This window comes from Manis pentadactyla, chromosome 13, assembly GCF_030020395.1.
Source record: "Manis pentadactyla isolate mManPen7 chromosome 13, mManPen7.hap1, whole genome shotgun sequence".
NCBI classification, from domain to species: domain Eukaryota; kingdom Metazoa; phylum Chordata; class Mammalia; order Pholidota; family Manidae; genus Manis; species Manis pentadactyla.
Window position 1 is genome coordinate 94,120,922 of NC_080031.1, and position 26,763 is coordinate 94,147,684.

Below are 26,763 nucleotides of genomic sequence, written 5' to 3' on the forward strand. Positions count from 1 at the left end.
TTTGTTTTTTATCTTCTTTGAATGTTGAAATCTAGATTTTAGATCCATCAGGTTAAAGTGTTGAAATTTAAAGTTTTGAAACAAGAGCAATAAGCAAGACATTAAAGAATCTTTGCCCAGTAGACTATATATATACACATCTGTTCCTTTTTTTTATTTCTTGCCTTCATAATTCTTTCTGATCTTTCCAGCTACCTCATATATGATCTTAGGAAGCTTTTTACTTTTTTAGCTCTTTAGCAATAGATACTATGACCCCAGTCCAAACATTTGTTGAACACCAAGGAATAGAAGACCCAGTCCATACTGGAGTGTTTATTTGTAAAGATAAGAATTACAACAGATTTTTATTATTAGATACCTACCATATAAATTAGGATAATTTAAACTGGGTGTGATGACAAAATAAAACTGAGTCTTAAAAAGTGGGAACTGTTTGTGTAAAAGTTGATAAATTTTACCTTTTTGAGGCCTCAAAAGTTAAGTATTATCTCTTGAGACTACCTAAATTCAAATCCTGACTGTTGATATTTAGCAAATTGTTTTAATGCCCTGGGCTTCCGTTTCCTTATCTATATGATGGAAATCTTTTTCTAAAGTCCATTATAGTATTCAGTGTGGAATTTCAGAGTTAAAAGGGAAACTCAGAGGCTCTTTAGTAAAGCCTTCTTGTTATGTTCCATTCTTTTAAGATAAATTCTTAAACTCCGTATTCCTTAATAGCACTAAAGAACTTTACTACAAAAATGTAGGTTTCTGTTGTTTCTATTTAAACATTCTTGAGACTAAATTTCTCAAGGGTACAGGCTGTATAGAGAAGATGTTGATATTAATTGAATACTTACTATGTGTTAGCCATAATCTAATTGAATTCTTGTATCCCCCCTATAAGGGGCAAGTATCAGAGAGATTAAGTAGCTTAAGATTACCCAGTGAAAATCAACAATAGTGATGAAAGTAATTGAGGGGCTACTTTAGGTGATTTCTAAGGCAGGATCTTTTCTGAGAATATGACATTTAAGCTGGGACTTGATAGATGAGAGAAAGCAAGTTATGCAAAAAGCAGAGATACAAAGATTCCCTGTAAAGAAAACAGCTGATGCAGATGCAGAGACCCCAAGACCATATGAACAGGAGGGTTCAAGGAATAGGAAGAAGGGAATTATGACTGGAATACAGTGAGCATGGGAATGAGGGGCATGAGGTCAGAGACAGTTCCCAGAGTAGGCTGTGCCCTTTAGCCTGGTAAACAGTTTGGTTTTATTCTAAGTGCAATGGGAAGTCACTGGATGGCTTGAAGCAGGGAAGTAATATAATCTGATTCATAGTTTGAAGAAATCACATTGGCTGCTAGGTGGAGATTGGATTGTGGGGGTAGGGGACAAGATCAGAAAAAAGGAAACCAGTGAGGAGACTGTTGTAATCACCCAGAAGCTGGTGGCGAACTGAACCAGATGGTAACAGTGGGAATGAGGTCAGTGGGTTCAAGACGTGTTTGGGGGATAGAGTTGACAGGCCTTGCTTCTGAATTGAGTGTCAGGAAGACTGCTCCTACATATTTTTACTTGAGCAATAGGATATTGGAGCAGATTGCCATTCTCTGAAATGGGCAGGATTTGGGAGAGGAAAATCTAGAGTTCTTTTTCAGACATTAGAGATGTCAATCAGGCAGTTGGATGTATAACCTAGAGTCTAGAGTTCCAGGGAAAGGTGTACATTTGGGATTCATCAGCACAGATTGCAGCATTTAAAGCCATGGAATGAGATGGCATATGGAGTAGCTGTAGATGGAGAGGGGAAGGGTCCCAAGATTCATGGTGTTTACAAATCCAGTAGAGAAGAAGGAGAAAAATGTTAAAGGTTGTGCTATCTTGAAAACCAAGTGATTAAAGTATTTCAGGAATCTAACATTATTGAGAAGTCAAATGAGATGAGGACTAAGAAGTGACCCTTGAATTTGACAAAATGAAGGTTGTTAATGACTTTGAGAAGCACTGTCAATGGTATGGTTGAAACTGAAGTCTTGGAGTTGAATGAGGAGAGAATGAGTGGTCAGTGGCGTCAGTGAGTAGAGATAAGTCTCAGAAGTTCTGCTAGAAGTAGGGTGATAGCTAGAGGGGCTTGAGCGGTCAAGCCAGGTAGGTGGGTTGGCTTTGTTCTAAGTTTTACTTGCATGTGTTCTGCTACAGGAAGCTCTGAGTACATTGACCTACAGACCTGGGATTTCATATACTATACCTAGGAGGCCTCCAACTATCCCTGCATGCTCTGAGAGCCAGTGATAGCAGAAAAAGAATTCCCTCAATAAGGTACATGTTCATTTGAACATCCATTCTGTCCTTTCTTGTCACATTCTGGGAAGACAGGACTATCGCTCCCTGTCCCTCCTGCAAGCCGCTCTCAGTCTAGTAGTGGAGACCATGGTAGGTGCCTCAGAGTCTGTATGTGACCTGGGCCTTGGATAATGAAGGAAGGGCATCTCAGTAGAGAAAAGTGCCCCAGGCACATCACACACACGCAGAATGAGGGTGTGAGGGGGCTCGATGGGGCTGGTCGGGAGCTTGCAGGCACAGGGAGGTGCAGGGGTGCTTTCCAGCAATATCGGCGCACCTGAGGAAAGAGGCAGGCTGTGAGTCCTCTTATCTGGTGATCATATGGAGTCTTTTAAGTGAGAAGAAAGGAAGTGGTACAGATTCCTCAAAAATTCAGTCTGTGGGTTTGTGCTTGCCTTAAGGTTTATAAGTCTTTTAAATAAGGTTTATGAGCCTTAAATTTGCCTTCTCACTTAGAAGAAAGTAAGGTCCAAAATTTCCCTCATTGTTTCACCTCCTAGAACTAAGTATCAGTCACTGCAATTCGGCTGTCTATTTAAGGTAACACAGGAAATTAGCAGTGCACTTTCAAGAAAAGCTGATTACCATCTGTTATTAGTAATCGCCTAAAAACATCACTGATCATAAGCACTGCCAATGGTCAGAGACACACTAGATGAGAAGGGGGAAAGCATCAATTACTTCGTATGTATTACACTTTACTCCCTTAATACAAGATAGCAATTAAAATTAAGTGATTTTGGAGTATATTTCTCAAAGTACAGTGTTCCCTAAATATTCCACCATCAATTTTCTCCAAATGTGGAATGCTGCATATATAAAGTCATACTTCTGAAAGTTAGTGGAAACGTAGCTTTTAGTTTTGCATCCAAGACAGCCAGCACTCTTGTGAGTCTTTCGGAGCCTGGCTGCTAGCACTCACGGAGAACATGGGCTGATAGCTTTAGCCAGCGCTCACCTTCAGCCCCCGTTCTTGTCCTGTGTTAAGGGTTTCAGTTAGAAAAAGAGGTCATTTTCTTGTTGATGTGCAACTTAAGTTTGGCAAATTAAGGATTTTGAGTTTTGCTAAGTAATGAAAATCAGCTCATATTTTGCATAATGGTAGCTAACCTTCCTCAGTACCTTGAGTCCTGAAGATGGTTTAAATAATGAAAGAAGCAAGAACTAGAAAGGTCTTTTCCTTGGCAGGTGAGATTTTGGTCTATTTCAGTGATATTTTTCCACCCCTCAGAGAGCTCTCAAGTGACTCCATTTTAGCCGTTTGATTCTCTGCTAATAGCTAAGTCCTGAGATGGTTACAAAAATGGCCTCAGAGCAGTTGCACAGTCCCTGAACAGTAGTTCCTGGGGAGGCCTGACAGGCTTCATTTGTGGTATCAGCTAGAACCCAAGGATAACCAGGAAGAAGATGACTCAGAGGCTTACAGAAGCTTTTCATTAAAGGTCCAAGTATGGGAGGCAGTTGGACAACTTGGAGCAAAAATGAAAATATTTGCTAGGACAGAAGGTACAAAGAGGTGCTGAAGGAGAGCTCTCTCTCTCTCTCTCTCTCTCTCTCTCTCTCTGTCTCTCTCTCTCCCCTCTCCCTCTCTCTCTCTGTCTCTCTCTCTCCCCTCTCCCTCTCTCTCTCTGTCTCTCTCTCTCTCTCTCCCTCCCTCCCCCCGCCCACCCATATGTATGTCTCTGCTATTTAATCAGTTTTTTCCTATTGTAAAGTTTTACGGCTTTTTCCTCTGGATCCTGCATCTTTTGTTAGATTTCTTCCTAGGTATTTCATAGTTTCTATTGCCACTGTGAATAGGATCCTTTTTCTGCTTCCTATTGGATTTTGCTACAATAAACTATTAATTTTGTGTGTTTACTTCGGACCATTTTACTAGTCTTGATAGTTTTTCAGTTGCTGTCTTAGATTTTTCTAAGTGCACAGTTATATCATCTGTAGAAGCAATGACAAGTTGCATTTTTCCCTCATTTACTCTTCATTTCTTTTTATTGTCTTACTGAATTGGTAGGTATCTCCTAGACATTATTTTAGAGTAGCCAGAATAAGAGATATCATTCTTCTGTTCTTAATATACAATCCATGAGCAACATTGTGGTTACTACATGCCCCCTATTATCAAGTGTCCCTCCCCACACCCCATTGCAGTCACTGTCCATCAGCATAGTAAGATGCTATAGAGTCACTACTTGTCTTCTCTGTGCTATACTACCTTTCCCATGACCCCCCTACATTATGTGTGCTAATCGTAATGCCTCTTAATCGCCTTCTCCCTCCCTCCCCACCCAGCCTCCCTAACCCCTTCCCCACTTCTGTATATTTTAACATTAAGTTTGATGCTTGCTGAGGATATCTGATAGTCATTTTGTCAAATTAAGAAAATTTTCTTCTATGTGGTACATATACACAATGGAATACTATTCAGCCATAAGAAAGAAACAAATCCTACCATTTGCAACAACATGAATGGAGCTGGAGGACATTATGCTCAGTGAAATTAGCCAGGCAGAGAAAGACAAATGCCAAATGATTTCCCTCATTTGTGGAGCATAACATGAAGCAAAACTGACGGAACAAAATAGCAGCAGACTCAGAGACTCCAAGAAGGGACTAGTGGTTACCAAAGGGGAGGGGTGTGGGAGGGCAGGTGGGGAGGGAGGGAGAAGGGGACTGAGGGGTATTATGTTTAGTACACTTGGTGTGGGGGATCACGGGGAGAACAGGGTATCACAGAGAAGGGACATAGTGGACCTGTGGCATCGTACTACACTGATGGACAGTCACTGCACTGGGGCACGGGTGGGGACTTAATAATATGGGTAAATGTAGTAACCACATTGTTTTTTCATGTGAAACCTTCATAAGAGTGTATATCAATAATACCTTAATAAAATAAAATTTTTTCTTCTATTTTTCATTTACAGTGTTAAATCAAATACTTTTTTGACATCTATTGAGATAATCTTTTTTCTTTTACTCTCTTAATGCAGTGAATATCTTAATTCTTTTTGCCTGCTGTATGATTTTTGCTTTCTTGGGATAAACACTACTTGGTCATGATACAGTCTTTTTACTACTCTCACTACTAAATTTGATTTTATTTAGAATGTTTCTATCTACATTTATAACCAACAGGCCTCTACTTTTTTTTACTTATGTTTTTCCTTGCTGTGTCATATTTTATATACTTGGGAGCTAGGTGTACCTTGAAGATCTAGTAATATTCACTCATAAAAATGTATGAGCCTGGTAACTTTAAAGATGTTATTTTGACTGCCTTTTTAATTTTTATTATCATATTCAAGGGCTGTTAATATCCTAAACACTTTTCTCTGATCTTAAATAAGTTACTGACTTCATCAAATCTCAGTTTTTTTCCCCTCAGTTTTATTGAGAAATAATTGACATAAATCACTATATAAAGTTTAAGGTATACAGCATGGTAATCTGATTTACATATATTGTGAAATGATAGTACAGTAGGTTTTGTTAACATCCATCTTCACATATACAATAAAAAGAAGGGAAGGATTTCTCCTTATAATGAGAACTCTTAGGATTTACTCATTTAACTTTCCTATATGATACATACGTGTCATATGATATGTAATATAGCAGTGTTCACCATAGTCCTCATGTTGTATATTACATCCCTAGTCCTCATTTATCTTATAACTGGAAGTCTGTACATTTTGAGCACTTGCCCTAATTCTCCCTCCTCTCAGCCCTCACTTTGGTAACCATAAGTCTGATCTCTTTTCTATGAGTTTGGAGTTTTGGTTTGTTTTGTTAAATTCTACATATAAGTGATATCATACAATATTTGTCTTTCTCTGATTTATTTCACTTAACATAATGCCTTCAAGGTCCATCCTTGTTGTCACAAATGGTAGGATTTAGTTTTTTTATGTCTAAATAATAAATATTCTACTGTACATATATGTGCCACATCTTTATCCATTCCTCTGTTAATGGACACCTAGGGTGCTTTCATGTCTTGGCTATTGTAAATAATGCTACAGTGGACATGGGGGTGCAGACATCTCTTTGACATCGTATTTTCATTTCCTTGGCTATATTCCCAGAAGTGGAATTGCTGGATCATACAGTAGTTCTATTTTTAATTTTTTGAGGAATCTTCATAGTGGCTGCACCAATTTATATTCCCACCAACAGTGCACAGGGTCCCCTTTTCTCCAGCGTTTGTTATGTCTTGTCTTTTTGATGATGAACATACTAATGGGTATGAAATGATATCTCATTGTGCTTTTAATTTGTATTTTCCTAGTGACTAGTGATGTTGAGCATCTTTCAAGTACCTGTTGTCCACTCATATATCTTCTTTGGAAAAATGTATATTCAAATCCTTTGCCCATTTTTTAATTGGATTATTTGGGTTTTTTGTGCTATAGAGTTGTATGAGTTATGTATATTTTGGATATTGATCCCATATCAGATGTGTGGTTTGTATTTCTTCCCATTCTATAGGTTGTCTTTTCACTTTGTCGATGGTTTCTTTTGCTGTGCAGAAGCTTTTTAGTTTGATGTAGTGCCACTTATTTTTTGTTTTGTTGCTTGTATTCTAGGTGTGATTTCAAAAAAATTATTACCAAGACCCATTTCAAGGAGTTTTTTTAAAACTATGTTTTCTTATTAAGAGTTTCATGGTTCCAGGTCTTATATTTAAGTTTTTAATCCATTTCAAGTTATTTCTGTGAGTGATGTACAATAGGGATCCACCTTCATTCTTTTACATGTGAATATCCAATTTTCCTAGCACATGTTTGGGTTTGTTTCTGGGCTCTGGTTTTTATGTTCCATTGGTCTTTCTATTTTACACCAGTACTGTACTGTTTGGATGACTGAAGCCTTACGGTATCCCTTGAAATCAAGAAACATGATGCACTGTTCTTCTTTCTCAGGAATTTATTTGATTATTTGGGGTCTTTTGTGGTCCCATATAAATTTTTTGGAATTTTTTTTCTATTTCTGTAAAAAATACCATTGGAATCTTGATAGGAATTGCATTTACTCTGTAGATGCCTTTTGATAATATTAACATTTTAACAATAGTAATTCTTCCAGTCCATGAACATAGGTACCTTTCCATTTATTTGTCTTCATAGATTTCTTTCATCAGTGTGTTGTCGTTTTCAGATAACAGATCTTTGACCTTCTTGGTTAAATTTAAATACTTAAATTTTTAAGATAGATGTATAAAATAGAAAACAGAGAGTTGTTGCATTCTCACAAACTAGCAGAATATGATTTTTTTCCAGTCTTTATTACTTCAAAATTCTTCATCTGATATTTAAAATGTATTTATGTTGAGTCATTTCTTTCTTTTTTTGCTGGTGAACCAGAAGATCATGAAATGATTCTGCAGAGACAATAGCATTACGTTCAGTTTCTTTTTTGTATATATCAGATAAGAGGCTTGCAAATGGAAGTGAGTCCACCTCACATCCTCTGTATGGTAATGGCAGAGATGTTTGCCTTTATGTCACTAGTACAACACGCATTAGTTCATTACCCACTTCCAAAGAATCTAAGGGCTTTTTGGTGAAAGGTAACTGTAGTAAGAACAACTAGATTTTGACAGACTACTTTGGTTTTTAGAAACATTTCTTTCCTTCTTTTTAGTGTTTAAAAAGTACCAGTTTTTTAAGAGTGTTGCAGGGGTGGGGTTGGAGGTTGCCATGACCAAATGGCAGTTAATGCATATATTTAGAGTTACGATTTCTGAATTTTCAACTAGAAAGGAAAAATAAAAATGAGGTGCAGCTCAGCTTAAGCCTCAAAATTGCCCTTTCTGAACCAAAGTGTCTTGTTGGTGAAACCTTCACAATCTGAATAAAAGCAACTTAAGAAGCTGACTTTTGTTAAGTCTTACAGTAATAGAAGAGAAAAAAGGCATCAGCCTCAGAGATTCCCCATTTCCCCATGACTGAGGGACCCCCCAAACTCACTGTCACCCACTCATTCAGCACATCTCCCTGTAACCGGTGGGCAGCAGTGGGACTGGTCCTTCCCCTGAGTCTAAAAAAGGCTACTAAAAAATTGTTTTCTGAAATGCTCACAGTATTTAAGTATTTATTTAAGAAAAGTTTGTTATATCAGAGAGTGAAAATGGAGAAGGGACCTGGAAATATGTCTGGCAGTTTCCATTACTAGTCAAGCAGAAAAGTTTCGGTTCGGTTTATTTTTCTAGCTCTTACTATATTCTGCTTTGATCACTGAAAATATTAGGGACATTAATACATGATATGATGTTACTTAAATTATTATTATAAAATTATTATGTATTTCATACATTTTTAATATATATAACATAATTTTTATTTTTTATTTTTTTTATTTTTTATTTTTTATTGAAGGGTAGTTGACAACAGTATTACATTACATTAGTTTCAGGTGCACAACACAGTGATTCAACATTTATATACATGATAATTCTAGGTACCAGCTATCACCATACCAAGTTGTTACAATATTTTGACTATATTCCTTATGCTATACATTACATCCCGGTTACTTATTTATTTTACAATTGGAAGTGTGTTTTTATATATATATATATATATATATATATATATTGTGAGGGCATCTCTCATATTTATTGATCAAATAGTTGTTAACAACAATAAATTTCTGTCTAGGGGGGTCAATACTCAATGCACAATCATTAATCCACCCCAAGCCTAATTTTCGTCAGTCTCCAATCTTCTGATGCATAACAAACAAATTCTTACATGGAGCACAAATTCTTACATAGTGAATAAGTTACATGGTGAACAGTGCAAGGGCAGCCATCACAGAAGCTTTCGGTTTTGTTAATGCATTATGAACTATACACAGTCAGTTCAAATATGAATATTCATTTGATTTTTAAACTTGATTTATATGTGGATATCACATTTCTCTATTATTATTATTTTTAATAAAATGCTGAAGTGGTAGGTAGATACGAGATAAAGGTAGAAAACAGAGTTTAGTGTTGTAAGAGAGCAAATATAACATATAATATTATCACTGTATTAGCTTTCCTTTAAAGTACCAATGGCTTTTTTTTTCCAGAGCGATAATGAAATTCCACAGTATGAAAATGGAAGAAATCAACAAAATCATTCGTGACCTTTGGCGAAGTACCTATCGCGGACAAGGTAATGTACATGGTGTATCACAAATGCTCTTTTGAAAGCCCTGTCCCCAGCTCTGCCCCGTGACCTCTCATCATGCCAGTACTACTTCCTGGACTCCTTTCTGAACATCATTTTGAGAGTTTCTAAAAATTCTTATCTGACAACATCTTGTAGCAAGAAAAAAATGTGAAGTTTTCTATTCTAAAGCCTGATGGCACTTAGATATTTGGCTGTGGTGCACATTATATTTAGCTGATGACATAATAGGTTCTGTTGAAGTGTAGATAGGGATAAGCCAAACTGTGATAAGAAGAAAACCATCAGGAGGAAGACTCCTAATAGGGGAACTAAGAAAGAGCTGAGGCTGAGGGTTGGGGCATCTGGGTTGCTTCTGGTCAGGAATCTTCATGCGTCCTTTCAGCCGGAGAATAAGATTCCAATGCCACCAGTTTAAGTGTAATGTCAGCCTTGCTCCTTAGGCATTTTTTGGTATAATGTTTGTAAAGGGCAAAAGGCAACAGAGTGTAGGCTCCTCTGAAATCTTCTTTCTGTGACAGATATTGAATACATAGAAATTCGGTCTGATGCTGATGAAAATGTATCTGCTTCTGATAAAAGGCGGAATTACAACTACAGAGTGGTGATGCTAAAGGGAGACACAGCCTTGGATATGCGAGGACGATGCAGTGCTGGACAAAAGGCAGGTATCTTAAGAGCCTAGGGAGCCACGTGTACACAGAGAAATAAATGTTAGTGCGGTGGAAGCCCGCAAGGCTGCCCGTGAATGGTGAGAAGCTCCTTACGGCTCTCCTTGCTGCCACGTAAGGTGGATCGGCTCAGCTACCCTCGTTATGTTCTCCCAGTTCTAACCAGCATTTCTTGCAAAATTAGGTGAAGTAGGCTTTTAGGAAAAAGGCCTGGAACATTCTCACAGGATAGGCTAAATAGGAGCAAGATGCTGAAGACCATTCATTGTTTCACACACTCCTTAGGAGAACAAAGTTACCAGTTATGAAACACACCACTATTGTATGTGCCACCAAGAAAGAAAAAATGCAGCTGTGATTGTAAGATGTATCCTGATTTAAGAGAAGTCAGAGGTGGGAGGAGGGGTATGTCAGAATCAATGCCGTACAGAACGAGCAAACTGGATCCTAGTTGAGGCAGATGAGGCATTACAATATATGAGGGTCTCATTGAGAAAGCAGCCCCATCACAGGTCTGAGACCCGCCCCAGCCCAGCCTATGGGCCTGCAGCCCATCTGACCTAAGGGCCCACGGGTGCCTGTCCCCCACCCCCACCCCCATGACCCAGAGTCTGGGCCAAGCCACCTAGCTCTACATGAGGCTCTGGGAAGACAGCCTAGGTTGTACGCAGAGCTGCAGTTAGGTTCTCAAGTCAGGAAGGTGGGACCTGCGTCCTGGAGACAAGCCCGTCCGTTCACTGCCTAGACCAGAGCCTGGGTGCCCCAGGTTCTTGAGCTTCATTCTTTCAGGTGAGAAGCAGAAGACTATACTTGATAACACCTCTGGGCCCCTGGTTTTAACAGAAGTTTAAAATTGTAGAAATGAGTGCTCACATCATCTGATTTATTTTCATAAATAGTTTTGAATTTTTGCTTAAAGACACACCATGCATATATGTGTCAGCCCAGACAGCTGATACCAATTTAAGGCATCTGCAGATTATTATCTTACCCATATTCTGCAAAAATGACAAATTTGTGATACATAGTCAGTATTCCCTTCTGCTTTGGTGATTCTTAGTGGTAATTATGAATGAGAAAATACCGAGTTTTAAACACATCTCTTTGGATTAAAAATACTTTCCAAAAGACTTAGAACAAAAGTAGATTTTCTATAGCTACTCTAAATATAAAAACTAATTAGCAGTAATTCCTTCCTTGGTGTTGGGGAAGAAGATACACAAATGGTTTGCTAGACATGGTCGAGGAGCTCCGTTCAGACTCCGCTCTGAGTTGGTGGGGAGGGGAGGGGAGCAGTGGGGTTCAGGTCAGGAAGAATGTGCCTGTCCACAAGGCCAAGCTGTGCCCCGACTTCTCCAGTGCCAGCCTGTCCCTGCCAGTACGGAGAAGCTGTGAACTACTCTCAGATCACTCACTCGCCCGCTCACTCACTCATACCCCTCCTCCCGCACACTCAGGAGGGGACATGTACAGCTCACACAAAAGGAGTTTATACTTCCTAAAATAAGCCTTAACTTTTAATCCTGTGTCCCTTATACACTTGGTGGCTTCAGCATGCTCTCTTTCTCCCCGAAATTATAGATACAAACTAGTTAAGTGTGGGTTAGAGCACTATACTGGTGCCTCTTAGGAACCTGGAACTTAGAGATGGAAAGATGACTCTTAAGAGAGAAAAGGTGTCATGATGCTCTGGAAAATGTAATGGGTTCAGGTTTTCTAACAAATCTCATTATCAGGAAAATAAAATAGGTCATGAATTTTTAAGGTTGTTAGTATCACACTGTTATTAAAATTACTAGTTTGAGAAAAATGGTGATGCATTTCCGACTTAAACCTGTGATTGCAAGGTTTTTTTTGTTTGTTTGTTTTTTGGTATTATTAATACACAATCACATGAGCAACATTGTGGATACTAGATTCCCCCCATTAACAAGTCCCCACCACATACCCCATTACAGTCACTGTCCATCAGTGTAGTAAGATGCTATAGAATCACTACTTGTCTTCTCTGGGCTATACTGCCTTCCCCATGCCCTCCTCCCCAACATTATGTGTACTAACTGTAATGCCCCTTTTTCCCCTTATCCCTCCCTTCCCACCCATGCTCCCCAGTCCCTTTCCCTTTGGTAACTGTTAGTCCATTCTTAGGTTCTGTGAGTCTGCTGCTGTTTTGTTCCTGCAGTTTTTGCTTTGTTATTATACTCCACAAATGAGTGAAATCATTTGGCACTTGTCTTTCTCTGCCTGGCTTATTTCACTGAGCATAATACCCTCTAGCCCCATCCATGTTGTTGCAAATGGTAGGATTTGATTTCTTCTTATGGCTGAATAATATTCCATTGTGTATATGTACCACATCTTCTTTATCCATTCATCTGATGGACACTTAGGTTGCTTCCATTTCTTGGCTATTGTAAATAGTGCTGCGATAAACATAGGGGTGCCTATGTCTTTTTCAAACTGGGCTCCTGCATTCTAAGGGTAAATTCCTAGGAGTGGAATTCCTGGGTCAAATGCTATTTCTATTTTTAGTTTTTTGAGGAACCTCCATGCTGTTTTCCACAATGGTTGAACTAATTTACATTCCCACCAGCAGTGTAGGAGGGTTCCCCTTTCTCCACATTCTCACCAACATATGTTGTTGTCTGTCTTTTGGATCATGGCCATCCTGACTGGTGTGAGGTGATATCTCACTGCAGTTTTAATTTGCATTTCTCTGATGATTAGCGATGTGGAGCATCTTTTCATGTGTCCATTGGCCATCTGAATTTCTTCTTTGGAGAAGTGTCTCTTCAGATCCTCTGCCCATTTTTTAATTGGATTATTTGCTTTTTGTTTGTTGAGATGTGTGAGCTCTTTGTATATTTTGGATGTCAACCCCTTATCGGATATGTCATTTATAAATATATTCTCCCATACTGTAGGGTACCTTTTTGTTCTACTGATGGTGTCCTTTGCTGTACGGAAGCTTTTTAGTTTGATGTAGTCCCACTTGTTCATTTTAGCTTTTGTTTCCCTTGCCCATGGAGATATGTTCATGAAGAAGTTGCTCATGTTTATATTCAAGAGAGTTTTGCCTATGTTTTCTTCTAAGAGTTTTATGGTTTCATGACTTACATTCAGGTCTTTGATCCATTTCAAGTTTACTTTTGTGTGTGGGGTTAGACAGTGATCCAGTTTCATTCTCTTACATGTAACTGTCCAGTTTTGCCAGCATCAGCTGTTGAAGAGGCTGTCATTTCCCCATTGTATGTCCATGTCTCCTTTATTGTATATTAATTGACATATATGTTTCGGTTAATATCTGGATTCTCTGTTCCACTGGTCTGTGGGTCTGTTCTTGTGCCTGTACCAACTTGTCTTGATTACTGTGGCTTTGTAGTAGAGCTTGAAGTTGGGGAGTGAGATCCCCCCTACTTTATTCTTCCTCCTCAGGATTGCTTTGGCTATTCTGGGTCTTTTGTGGTTTCATATGAATTTTAGAACTATTTGTTCCAGTTCGTTGAAGAATGCTGTCAGTATTTTGATACTGATTGCATTGAATCTGTAGATTGCTTTAGGCAGGATGGCCATTTTGACAATATTAATTCTTCCTACCCAAGAGCATGGGATGAATTTCCATTTATTAGTGTACTCTTTAATTTCTCTTAGGAGTGTCTTGTAGTTTTCAGGGTATAGGTCTTTCACTTCCTTGGTTAGGTTTATTCCTAGGTATTTTATTCTTTTTGATGCAATTGTGAATGGAATTGTTTTCCTGATTTCTCTTTCTGCTAGTTCATCGTTAGTGTATAGGAATGCAACAGATATCTGTGTATTAATTTTGTGTCCTACAACTTTGCTGAATTCCAATATTAGTTCTAGTAGTTTTGGAGTGGAGTCTTTAGGGTTTTTTAGGTACAATATCATGTCATCTGCAAACAGTGACAGTTTGACTTCTCCCTTACCAGTGCGGATGCCTTTTATTTCTTTGTGTTGTCTGATTGTCATGGCTAGGACCTCCAGTACTGTGTTGAATAAAAGCAGGGAGAGTGGGCATCCTTGTCTTGTTCCTGATCTTAGAGGAAAAGCTTTCAGCTTTTAGCTGTTAAGTATGTTATTGGCTGTGGTTTTGTTATATATGGCCTTTATTATATTGAGATACTTGCTCTCTATACCCATTTTGTTGAGAGAGTTTTTATCCTGAATGGATGTTGAATTTTCTTGAATGCTTTTTCAGCATCTATGGAGATGATCATGTGGTTTTTGTCCTACTTTTTGTTGATGTGGTGGATGATGTTGATGGATTTTCGAAAATTGTATCATCCTTGCATCCCTAGGATGAATCCCACTTAATCATAGTGTATGATCCTCTCGCTCTATTCTGAATTCGGTTTGCTAACATTTTGTTGAGTATTTTTGCATCTATGTTCATCAGGGATATTGTTTTCTTTTTTTGTTATGTCTTTGCCTGGTTTTGGTATTAAAGTAATGCTGGCTTCATAGAATGAGTTTGGAAGTATTCCCTCCTCTTCTATTTTTAGAAAACTTTAAGGAGAATGGATATTATGTCTTCTCTAAATGTGTGATGAAATTCAGCTGTGAATCCATCTGGTTCTTGGGTAGTTTTTTGATTAGCAAAGACTGGTACTTGGTCTGTTCAGATTTTCTGTTTCTTCCTGGGTCAGTCTTGGAAGGTTGTATTTTTCTACAAAGTTGTCCATTTCTTCTAAGTTATCCAGTTTGTTAGCATATAGTTTTTCATAGTATTCTCTAATAATTCTTTATATTTCTGTAGTGTCTGTAGTGATTTTCCTTTCTCATTTCTGATTCTGTTCATGTGTGTAGATTCTTTTTTTCTTAATAAATCTGGCTAGAGGGTTATCTATTTTATTTTCTCAAAGAACCAATTCTTGGTTTCATTAATTTTTTTCTATTGTTTTATTCCTCTCAATTTTATTATTTCTTCTTTGATCTTCACTATGTCCCTCCTTCTGCTGACTTTGGGCCTCATTTGTTCTTCTTTTTCCAGTTTCAATAATTGTGAATTTAGACTTCATTTGGGATTGTTCCTCCTTCTTTAAATAGACCTGGATTGCTATATACTTTCCTCTTAGAACTGCTTTCGCTGTGTCCCACAGAAGTTGGGGCTTTGTGCTGTTACTGTCATTTGTCTCCATATATTGCTTGATCTCTATTTTAATTTGGTCATTGATCCATTGTTTATTTAGGAGCATGTTGTTAAGCCTCCATGTGTTTGTGAGCCTTTTTGTTTTCTTTGTACAATTTATTTCTAGTTTTATACCTTTGTGATCTGTGAAGTTGGTTGGTACAATTTCAATCTTTTTGAATTTACTTAGGCTCTTTTTGTTGTCTAGTATGTGGTCTATTCTGGAAAATGTTCCATGTGCACTTGAGAAGATTGTTGATCCTGCTGCTTTTGGGTGTAGAGTTCTGTGGATGTCTGTTAGGTCCATCTGTTCTAGTGTGTTGTTCAGTGCCTCTGTGTCCTTACTTATTTTCTGTCTGGTTGATCTATCCTTTGGGGTGAGTGGTGTGTTGAAGTCTCCCAAAATGAATGCATTGCATTCAGTTTCCTCCTTTGATTCTGTTAGTATTTGTTTCACATATGCTGGTGCTCCTGTGTTGGGTGCATACATATTTATAATGGTAATATCCTCTTGTTGGTCGGACCCCTTTATCATTATGTAATGTCCTGCTTTATCTCTTGTTAGTTTCTTTGTTTTGAAGTCTATTTCGTGTGATACAAGTACTACAACACCTGCTTTTTTCTCCCTATTATTTGCATGGAGTATCTTTTTCAATCCCTTCACTTTTAGTCTATGTATGTCTTTGGGTTTGAAATGAGTCTCTTGTAGGCAGCATATAGATGGATCTTGCTTTTTTATCCATTCTGTTACTCTGTGTCTTTTGATTGGTGCATTCAGTCCATTCACATTTAGGGTGATTATCGATAGATATGTACTTACTGCCATTGCAGGCTTTGGATTTATGGTTACCAAAGGTTCAAGGGCAGCTTTTTTACTATCTAACCATCTAACTTAACTCACTTATTATGCTATTATAAACACTGTCTGATGCTTCTTTATTTCTCTCCCTTCTTTTTCTTCCTCCTCCACTCTTCATATGTTAGATGTTTTATTCTGTACTCTTTGTGTTTCCCTTGACTGATTTTTTGTATAGCTGGTTTTATTTTGCATTTAGCTAGTATTTAGTTGGTCTACTTTCTTTACTGTGGTTTTATTTTCTCTGGTGAGAGCTATTTAACATTAGGCATACTTCCATCTAGAGCAGTCCTTTTAAAATACATTGTAGAGGTAGTTTGTGGGAGGTAAATTCCCTCAACTTTTGCTTATCTGGGAATTCTTCAATCCCTCCTTCAAATTTAAATGATAATCGTGCTGGATACAGTATTCTTGGTTCAAGGCCCTTCTGTTTCATTACATTGACTATATCATGCCACTCCCTTCTGGCCTGTAAAGTTTCTGCTGAGAAGTCTGATGATAGCCTGATGGGTTTTCCTTTGTAGGTGATCTTTTTTCTCTCTCTGGCTGGTTTTATACTCTGTCCTTGTCTTTGATCTTTGCCATTTTAATTATTATATGTCTTGGTGTTGTCTTCCTTGGGTCCCTTGTGTTGGGAGATCTGTGGACTTCCATGGCCTGAGAGACTATTTTCTTCCCCAGATTGGGGGAGTTTTCAGCAATTATTTATTCAAAGACACTTTATATCCCTTTTTATCGCTTCTTCTTCTGGTACCCCTATAATGTGAATACAGTGCTGGTGGGAAGGAAGGAACAGTTCTCTTAATATTTTTTCATTCCTAGAGATCCTTGTATCTCTCTCGGACCCAGCTTCTCTCTTTTTCTGTTCTCTGATTTCTATTCCATTAACAGTCTCTTCCACCTCATCGAGTCTGCTCTTAAATCCTTCATTGTTTGTTTCATATGTTATCTCCCTCCTGAATTCATCCCTTAGCTCTTGAATATTTCTCTGTAGCTCCATCAGCATGCTTATGACCTTTATTTTGAATTCTTTTTCAGGAAGATTGGTGATTTCAGTCTCACCAAGGCCTTTCTCTGTTGTTTGAGGAATTTTGGACTGAACAAGATTCTTCTGCCTTTTCATGGCAATGGGAGTGGTCACCAGCAAGTGGCACATGTGTCAGCTGGGAGAACAAAGTCCCTTCCTGCTTGCTGGCCGCCTTGCCTGTCTCCACTGTCTGTGCCAGTTAACCGCACACAGGGAGCAGCCTCTGGGTTGATCCCCTGAGCTGCCGTGGGCTGGGCGGCCCTCACAATAGCCTAGGGCATTGGCAGGAGTTGCAGGCGAGTGGTGCATGTTCTGCCATAAGAACAAAGCCCCTTCATGCTTTCCGGACTCTGCGCCTGTGTCCTCTGTCTATGCCAGTCAGCCGTGCGCAGGGAGCAGCCTCTGGGCCTGGGCCGGTTAGCCGTGCGCAGGGAGAAGCCTGTGTGTTAAGCTGTGTGGTTGCTGTAGGCGGGGCTGCTACCCGGCTGTTCGCAGCAATGGCAGGTCAGCCAGTTTGCTTACAGTGCCGGCAGCGGGGAAGGAACGGCAGGCTGCTTATCACAGTGAGGGGCCTCAGAGCTGCGTTGCCAAACGGAGTTAGGGCGCCTGAAGTTCCTTAAAGTTCCCACCCTGCTGGGCTGAGTGTGCCAGGACGATTTTGTCCATCTGTTAAACCCTTGTCCCTTTAAGACTTTAAAAGCACCTGCTTTTCTTTTGTCCCAGGGCAGCTGGCTGTGGGAACCTGTTCGCAGTCTTAGGCTCAAATTTTGATTTTCCGCTCCTCTAATATCCAGAGCACCCTGCAATGTGTGTCTGTGCGCCCGGGGCAGATTACTTGGGCTGGTTATTTAGCAGTCCTGTGCTTCCAGTCCCTCCCCACTCTGATTCTTTTCTTCCTGCTGGTGGGCTGGGTGGGGGGAGTGCTTGGGTCCCCCCAGGTCACGGCTTTGTATCTTACCCTTTTCCATGAGATGTTGGGTTCTCGCAGATGTAGCCTGGCTTGTGTACTGTATTTTCTGGTCACTCATTTAGGAATAGTTGTATTTGCTGTATTTTCAAAATACATATGGTTTTGGGAGATTTCCACCGCCCTGCTCAAGCCACCATCTTTTCCTTCTCTGATTGCAAGTTTTATAGCTGATGTGATTTGTGTGTCAAGGGGAGTCAGCCTTGCTTTCAGCATTTGATTTCATTGCAAATGATAGACCAAGATAATGTAACTGATGGTTCATATTCTGAAAGGGGGTGAGTGGGCACCATGCCAGGCTCCCCAAACAAAAGAGTAGTGGTTTGTCTGAGGTCATACCCTGTGACTTTGCCCCACCTTTCCCTTCTGCAGACATTCTGCCAGGTCTGCATGAATGAGAAAAAGGTCTGTGCAGTGCAGCTCAGCTCCGGTGTTTCTTTGCAGGTGTTAGCCTCCCTCATCATCCGCCTGGCCCTGGCCGAGACGTTCTGCTTGAACTGTGGCATCCTTGCTCTGGATGAGCCGACGACGAATCTTGACCGAGAAAACATTGAATCTCTTGCACATGCTCTCGTTGAGTAAGTATCTCAAATTTGAGAGCAGGTCATGATAATTTTTAAAGTAAGAATAAGAGTTCTCTGGTGGAAACCCTTTCTAGATGTGTCTTCCTTTGGGAAGCTAGTTGATGCCAGACCTTAGGCTTCACCTTTTGATAGTAATTCTTCAGATGCTTAGGAAAAACTGGATGGTGAATAGCAGTCCCAGATACATCCTGCATCTCGCCAAGTGTGTTCGTAGGGAAACTCACAGTGTGGGTTTCCTGTAAACCCCGCAAAAGCCCACATGCCCTGCTAAGACCTTCCTAGGAGGTGAGAGTGGGTTTTAGACTGTGTGTCTCCCTAGCTTTTCACATGTGTCAGACAGCATCTCAGAGGAATGACAGCTTATTTAAAAAGTATATTAGTGGTTAAGAATCCAGAGGGTCAAATTGCGCATACCTTTGAGCATATTCACCTGTGATGGACAGGCTCCAGGGCTGGGCAGCTGTTGCTGAAGGACTGTGCTGGCAGCGGAAAAGCGCTTCTATAGAGAAGCTGTTCTGGGTACTCCTGGCTGCAGATAGACTCTTTCTGGCAGACATAACATCTCCTATCTGATCGCAGGGATGGGACTGGGAAAATCAAGCAACCATAGAGCCCCCTTTCTCTGGCCATCTGTCAGTTGTCCTGCACGACCAGTAAATAAGGGTTAGTGCTTTTGAAACCTAAGTGCATCCATCTCAGACAAGGGGTAAGTAAGTGGTTAGTTAAAAGAAAAGGTTTCTCAGGTCTGTCTCATAGCTAGTACCTTGGCATATAGATAATGAGCGAAAGTTCTCAGAACACCCACTCAGGCCTTCTCAGTGTCATCCTAATGATGCATCTAGTGACTGACAGTGGCAGAATTCTAAGTAGACTTGGCTCCTAAGAAGGCAACAAGGCTTGTATATGTTATTCCCCTTACCTGTAATGTTGGTTTTTTTTTTAATTTTCTTCCAGAGAAAATTAGTAACAGGTCAGGAAAACCCCAGGCAGAAGAATAAGTCAAACTCCTAAAGTTGAACAGCACAGATACTAAGGAAAATTCAGTAAAACTTTTCCTCCTGCTTTAGTAAGAAGAACCTTGTGTTCTGGAAGAAAGTAGATCATGCATTCTTACCAGTCCCTAAGCTAGACCTAGGAGAAGAGTCACACCCGGCAGCCCCGCTGCCTGCAGAGGATCTGGACTCCCGCCTGGGTCTCCGCCATCCCTCCCCCACTTCCTGCTGGGCTGTCAGAGGCCCCGACAGGCACGTGGCACAGGAAAAGCCTGGTCAGCACACTCAGCACACATTCGTGTGTCTGACAAGGTTCTCAGTAGCTTCTTCAAAGAAACGCAATGGTTATTTATGCTCTTTAGTAATAACATGTTCTAAATATATTGTTTCAGGATAATAAAAAGTCGCTCACAGCAGCGTAACTTCCAGCTTCTGGTAATCACTCATGATGAAGATTTTGTGGAACTCTTAGGGCGTTCTGAATACGTGGAGAAATTCTACAGAATTAAGAAGAACTTTGATCAGTGCTCAGAAATCGTGAAATGCAGTGTTAGCTCCCTTGGATCTTATGTCCATTAAAAATCGTCAAGATTTAAATGTCTTAAAAACACACTTCCTTGGGCAACTGCTTATTTCTGGTATCAGCTGAATCAATAAAAAATATATTCTATCAAAGGAGCTTCATGTCTAGGACTATGAATGTCTGAGTTCTAAAATGAAGTTGTTTCACGTGCAGTTGGGACCGACTCCCTGACCTGCATCCCCCCAGACAGCCGGGAGGGGCCTGGGGACTCTCCGCAGCAGCTCAGGGGGCGGCTTCTTGGCTTCCCTCCCCGGGACCTGAAGCTGCAGGTTTACCTTTCACTTCTCAAAGTACTGTCAAGAGGTAGGATCTCACTGCCTTGACAATTCTCAGTTTGAGAATTTTTAAAAAATCATCATTAAGTGTTACCTCCGAACCTATTTCTTTAGCCGTAGTTTTAAAAAAATTAGTTATCAGTAAGTGTTAATATTTGAAGATGACCAGAAATGATATTTTTAATATTTGGCTCTGCTTTTAACTTGATAAATCCAGGCAAGATCTCCCTCTCTGGGTCTCAGTTTCCCAACTAAAATTAGAAGTAGTCAAATGAGGTTTCAGGGTTTGAAAGGAACCTTAAGTAATCATCGAATTCAGTACCCACCAGTAACATCCAGACTTGGGGGTACAGTGGGCATTCCCTGCTGTGACACCCACGTTTAGAAAGCTGGACCAAGTGCAAGGCCTCCTTTCACTTGGGGCCTCATCTGCCATCATGAACGAGTCTGTAACTGTCCTGTCTGTCTGCCCCACCATCCAGCCTGGTGTCCCAAGTGGAAGGAGGCAGAACTCACGGAGTCATGACCTACTCCCAGTGGGGTCCAACCATACCTGGAAGAGCAGGCCTCTCATTTTCATTCCACATGGCATTTCTAATAAAAGCCCAAATACACCTTTCTGGAATTGTCACTCAGCATCTTGAAGCCTTTTACGAGCATTCAACGCAGAATGCTACCAAGTCACACGATTCTGAATGGGCCTAGAGTTTTATCATTCAGAATCCGTTGGCCTCGCGATTGGTTTTGTGCCAACTGCAAATCTAATGAGTGTCTGGTGCAGGCAGCCTTTCCCAGCCAGAGTCAAGAAGAGAATTAAGCCCTAAGGTCCTAAGGTACCTGTGGTAAGTTAAATACCAGCTTCCAGGGAGATGGGGGTCCTGATCCCTGTGCCTGTTAGTGGCGGAGGGAACTTTGAAGATGTGATTAAAGCTAAGGATCTTGAGGTGGGAGATTATCCTGGCTTGCCTTCAATATAATCACAAATATCCTAATAAGGAGGCAGAGAGAGACTGGACTGCAGAAAAGAAGGTGACATGCTGGCAGATACAGATCCTGGAGCAGTGCCCGCAAAGGTGGAGGAAGGGCTGTACGCCCGGGGATGCAGGCGGGCACGGGAGGCTGGGAACGGGACACGGGCTCTCCTCCTCCCAGAGCCTCCAAAAGGAACCAGCCCTGCTGACACCTTGGCTTTTAGCACTGATTTTGCGTTCGGATGTCCAGAATTAGGTAAGAGAATATAGCTTTGGTTTTAAACTGTTGAGTTTATGCTAATTGTGTGTTACAGTAGTAGTACAGTAACATCATTCCACTGTATGTGGTCAGTTTCTGTGCATCTAAAATGATTCTCCCTACTACTGTCCTTGAGAGAACTGGAAAAGTCACTCAAATCATTTTCTGTGTTCACATGAAGAACCCTGGGCTGGCCCAGACCCTCACCCAACCCCGGGATGACAGGGACAAGCCGCTACTTTAACCCTCTGCTTCCTGTCCCCTGATGATGTTCAGTCATCCTGAGTAGCTACAAAATACTAAAGTCACCCATATTTACTAAACTGGCGTGATCTCAACAAGGATACCATGAGAAAAAAACAGACCAATCTCAGAGCATAGATCCAGGAATTCATAAATTAAGAGCAAATCAATTCCAGTCATATATTAAACATACATGATAACAAATATTTGTATCCCAAGAATACAAGAATATTTCAGAAAATGATAGATCTGTTCATAAATCACAAGCTAAAGGGAAAAAAGTCTGATAACACCATTATTTGATAAAATTCAGTATCTTCTAGTACTAGCAAACTTGTACTTTTGCAAATAAAAGTATTTTCTTAATGTTTGCCATCAAGTCAAAATTAAACTAATATTGATCTTAGTAGCAAAAGATGAAATACTTCCTGTTAAGAAAACCAGGTACCTTCTGTCAACGTTTCTGAAAGCTCTACCCATTGCAAAGACGAATGACAGAAAAGGCAATACAAGGTCAAGATAGGCAATGAAACAGTTACTTATAAATAAACAAATTTCCCAGGTTAGAATCTGATTTTTCCCTGAGGATGTGCCTCCCTTGCTGCCCTCCTGAGAGAGGCTGTTTCCTCTGCCAGTCCTGTGTCACTGGGCTTGGAGGTGGAGCAGATGCTCCTGCTTTTCACTGCTGCTTCCACAACCTTCTCCAGGAGATGCCCACCCCAGCATCCCAGGTGACGTCAGTTAACACGAGCCACTCGGGCTCCAATCCCAGCACCGCTCGCTAGCCAATCACTTACCCTCTTTGCTTCTGTTGCCTTGTCTGCGAAAGGAGTGAAATGGGACCCATCTCGCTGGGTTGTTAGGAGCATTAAGTGACTTTATAAACTGCTTAGAACTGCCTGGTACATAGTAAGCACTAGGTGAGTCTGTTCAAGACAGCTTCTATCTTCAGTTTCCTCTGCTGTTGCCGCTGGCCCACAGCACGGTTAACTCCCCCGTGTTCACTGACAGTTTTATCTCAGTTCACTGTCATTCTCCAAGACTAGCCTCCTAGTCATTGGTGATCTTAGCATCCAAATGATGATCTAAAACAACCCGTCGCCCTCACAGCTCCCTGTTGCTTCCTCCGGTGAGAAGACCCTCACTTCACAGCCTTACTCCAGGGTCCAGGCCTTTTCATAACAACCGCAGCCCCTTCAGCCTCAGCTTTAAGCACCTCACTCTCCCCACAATACTGAGAGCTTCAAGTTCACTCCGGGGGCGCCAACCCCAGCAATTCTCTGAGCGCACCAGGATTTCAGTCCGTGGAGTCCACCACTTTGCAGTCCTTCACTTCCCTCCAGCCTCTACGTCTCTCCTGGTACAGCGTCAACTCCATGGTTCCCTCACTGTCAGTAGACCCTCCGCTGTCCCCAGACGACCCCCAGCCCCCAGTGCACGTCACTCTGCTTCTCCCTGCGCATGCCAGGTTCCCACCTCCCTGGCCTTCGGACGTTGCAGTGCTTTAGTGCTCAGTCTTGACTCTGCAACTCTTCTCTATACTCACGTGCTTGGTGATCTCATCCAGTCTCATAGCTTTAAGTTATTATATTAGTTTGAAGCAGACCCTAAAACAATGATTCAAGCAAAAGGAACCTAGGAGACTGGGGAAATTACATGAAGGCAGCCAATGAAGAGTGTCCTCGGCTACCATAGTAGGCAACTGTAGCCTAGTCCAACAGGGACACTTTGGAAATTTTGGCAAAATACATACTTCAGAATATCCCACGTGAGGGGCAAGAGAGCTGGGTGTTTATGTAACACCTCCTGAGCGTTCCAGTAGGGCTCTTCCAGGGCCTGTTCGCTACCCGCTTGCCATTTGCACCTTCTACTGAGCTGTCTTCCCTATGGGTTCGGTGAGACAGAAATGACAACAGAATGCTGTTGGGACAAAAGGCTTTACACTCGGCTTCATTCACAAGGTGGGAGGTCGAGCACTAGGATCACGTCTGCATCCAGCCGTCTGCAGGGCTGTATCCCCCTCCGTCTCTGCCTCCACCCAGAGCCCTGGGCAGAGTTTTTTTATATAGTGACTCAGTCAGTAATCGCTATTCGCCTACGGGTGTGGAAGCAGTGGCCCAGCAGCAGGCCAGGTACATCGAGTCGTTTAGGGTCTGGCGAGGATCCCGGCCGTAGGAACTTCCTTTTTCCCCACAGCTGCTTTTACGTCATTAAAAAAAAAAAGTCCTTTTAAGAGAGACACCAACAGCAGGCAGCGGTGGCTGAAGTGCACTGGAAGTTCCTAGGATAGAAGGCAGGGGGGCACTGACACCTCCTTCAACAGTCACCTAGATGCTGACTCTTCAGTGCGTCTCCAGTCTAGGTCTCATTCGAAGCCACTGCCTCATGTGGTGCTGCCTAATGGACATCTAGTTGCACTCGAATGTCTAGTGAACATCCAAAACTTAACCAAAACCAATCTTTCCTCCAGAACCTGCACCTGCCATAGGCTTTCCATTAACAGCAACTACACTCTTCCAACTGCCGGTTCCAGTTGGCATCATCTTTCATTCTATGTATCTCATATCCCATATCCAGTCCATCAGTTTGCTACAATGGGTTCAACTTTCAAATATATCCAGAATCTGACCATGCCTCACCTTCTAAACCCCCACTGCCCTGGTCCAAGCCACCACCTCTAACCTGAATAATCCAAGTAACCACCTAATGCATCACCAGTTTGGTCCAGCACGACCCCCCCACCAAAGTTTGTTTTCAACAGTGGTTGTCAGTCATCTTTTTAAAAGTAAATCAAATGAATATGTTTCTCACATGGGTTGTAGGTGAGCAATTCTGAGACCACTTTACATACTAAAGTCAAATACATACATGTAAATAATAAGAACCACATCTCTCATTGTTGAAGAAAGATGTTTGCATATTAGGAAAGGGGAAAGGCTAGAAAGAGAACCCTGTAGTATTAGATTGAATCCAAAGTATCCGTGTAAATATACGGTTTTAGTGTATAAAAGATTTCTACTTCCTTAGGGAAGTAAGAGAAAGATAGGCAGGGAGCAGGGGAAGTAAGGGAAGAGAACTGCCAAAACTCTGCTCCCCCGTAAAAGCAATGAGAGCTCTGGCAGAAATCATCAAAATCAACTTCTTCAGAACCTGGGAAATGAAAGGCTTGCAACAAGCCAAGGAATATTTATTCGAGGAAGACAGCTGAATCTCAGCAAGAAAAGCCAGTAGTGTTTTAACTGGTCTGACACACTCCCCTCTGTGAGAGTTTTGCAAACCCAAAGCCCCGTAACTACAGTACCTGTGAAAACCAGCAGCCAGTGGAAGGAGCAGAATGGATTTGGAGCTCCCCAAAATCTTTAGCCGCAGAGAAATGCTACTATTTGACCTTTCTGGCAACTCACTAAAAAGCTCTTTATCTTCAGGGTCGCTCTTCATTGGGCCTGACTGGAGCTGCCTCTAACAGCCCTGACCGCCTCGGCAATCCCTGGCAACTGGTTAGCCTCGCAGCTGCCTGTGGCAGCATTACTAATGGGGCCAAGAAGAGGGTGACCAAAACTCTTAAAAGGAAAAACTGGAGATGTCCATGGGAGCTTTGACAAGCTTGCACATATTCCTGGAAATCTAGAAGTTCATGTGTGAGTCAGAGCTTTGTACATATGCAGGAAAGACCTGAAAAGGCCCCAAGATCTGACCTCTTGCTGACCTTGAAACTCTAGTCATGCAAGAAGTGAAGGCTAAGGCACAGTTATAAATTGCCTGGGGAGCACGGAAGACATGGCAACAAATTCTCAACCCCCCACCACATACAGATTAAGTGTGGGGAAGATGTAAGTTCCTCTGGCCAGGATCCTCACCTGACCCTAAACTACTTGATGATGTAACTGGCCTGCTGCTAGGCTACCGGTTCCACACCCATAGGCAAATAGCTATTATTGACTGAGTCACTATATAAAGAACTCTGCCCAGTGCTCTGGATGGAGGCAGAGATGGAGGTGGATTATAGCCCTGCAGACTATTGGATGCAGACATGATTCTAGTGCTTGACCTACCACCATGAAAATAAAGCCAGGTGTAAACGCTTTTACCCCAAGAACATTCCATTGTCATTTCTCGGACTCACTGAATGCATAGTGAACTTGCCCAGGGCTGAAATCTTCAGGCAAGACACTCAGCCCTTCAACAAAGGCTTAGAAATTTTATTAGTTCAAGACATTAAAAGAAATCTATGTCCAACCATTAACTTGTCATTGAGTAGAAACCTCAGAGACCACACACAACAAAGAATATGGCTTCACAAAATTAGTCCAGGAAAGTCACTAAGCAAACAACAAACAGCAACTATTACAGCCCTGTGGAGGGAGTAATCTGATTTTCAGAGTTGATATATTATTTTAAATGACTAGCTTCCAATAAGAAATTAAGAGACATGCAAAGAAAGAGGACTATATAGTCCATGCACAGAAAGAGAAAAAAGAAATTAGAAAAGCAGTGAATAGAAACTGTCCCTGAGGAAGCCCAGGAAAAGATTCTAAATCAGCTACTATATGTTGAGGAACTAAAGGAAACTATAAAAAGATCTGAAGGTATGAGAATGTCTCACCAAATAGAGGCTATCATTAAGGAGATAGAAATTATTTTTAAAAGAACCAAATTATGGAGTTCAAAAATTCACTAG

General features: G+C 41.1%; 1 protein-coding gene across 4 annotated transcripts in view; it reads left to right on the forward strand.

Annotated features, from left to right (window-relative positions):
* The window catches only part of RAD50 (RAD50 double strand break repair protein), a 103,537-nt gene extending 83,087 nt beyond the window's left edge, over positions 1-20,450 (forward strand). For 2 of the 4 annotated variants that reach the window (XR_008993395.1, XR_008993396.1), the window contains 4 exons: positions 9,411-9,496; positions 10,033-10,179; positions 17,227-18,756; positions 20,147-20,450. Coding sequence is in view for 2 of the 4 variants with exons in the window: in XM_036919200.2 (XP_036775095.2) it covers positions 9,411-9,496; positions 10,033-10,175; positions 18,623-18,756; positions 20,147-20,333 (550 nt within the window). In the remaining 2 variants the exon portion in view is untranslated. Of the gene's footprint in view, positions 1-9,410; positions 9,497-10,032; positions 10,180-17,226; positions 18,758-20,146 lie in introns of those variants that run through there. The other 2 variants (XM_036919200.2, XM_057490856.1) reach the window with 2 other exon arrangements.
* Positions 20,451-26,763: the final 6,313 nt, after the last annotated feature.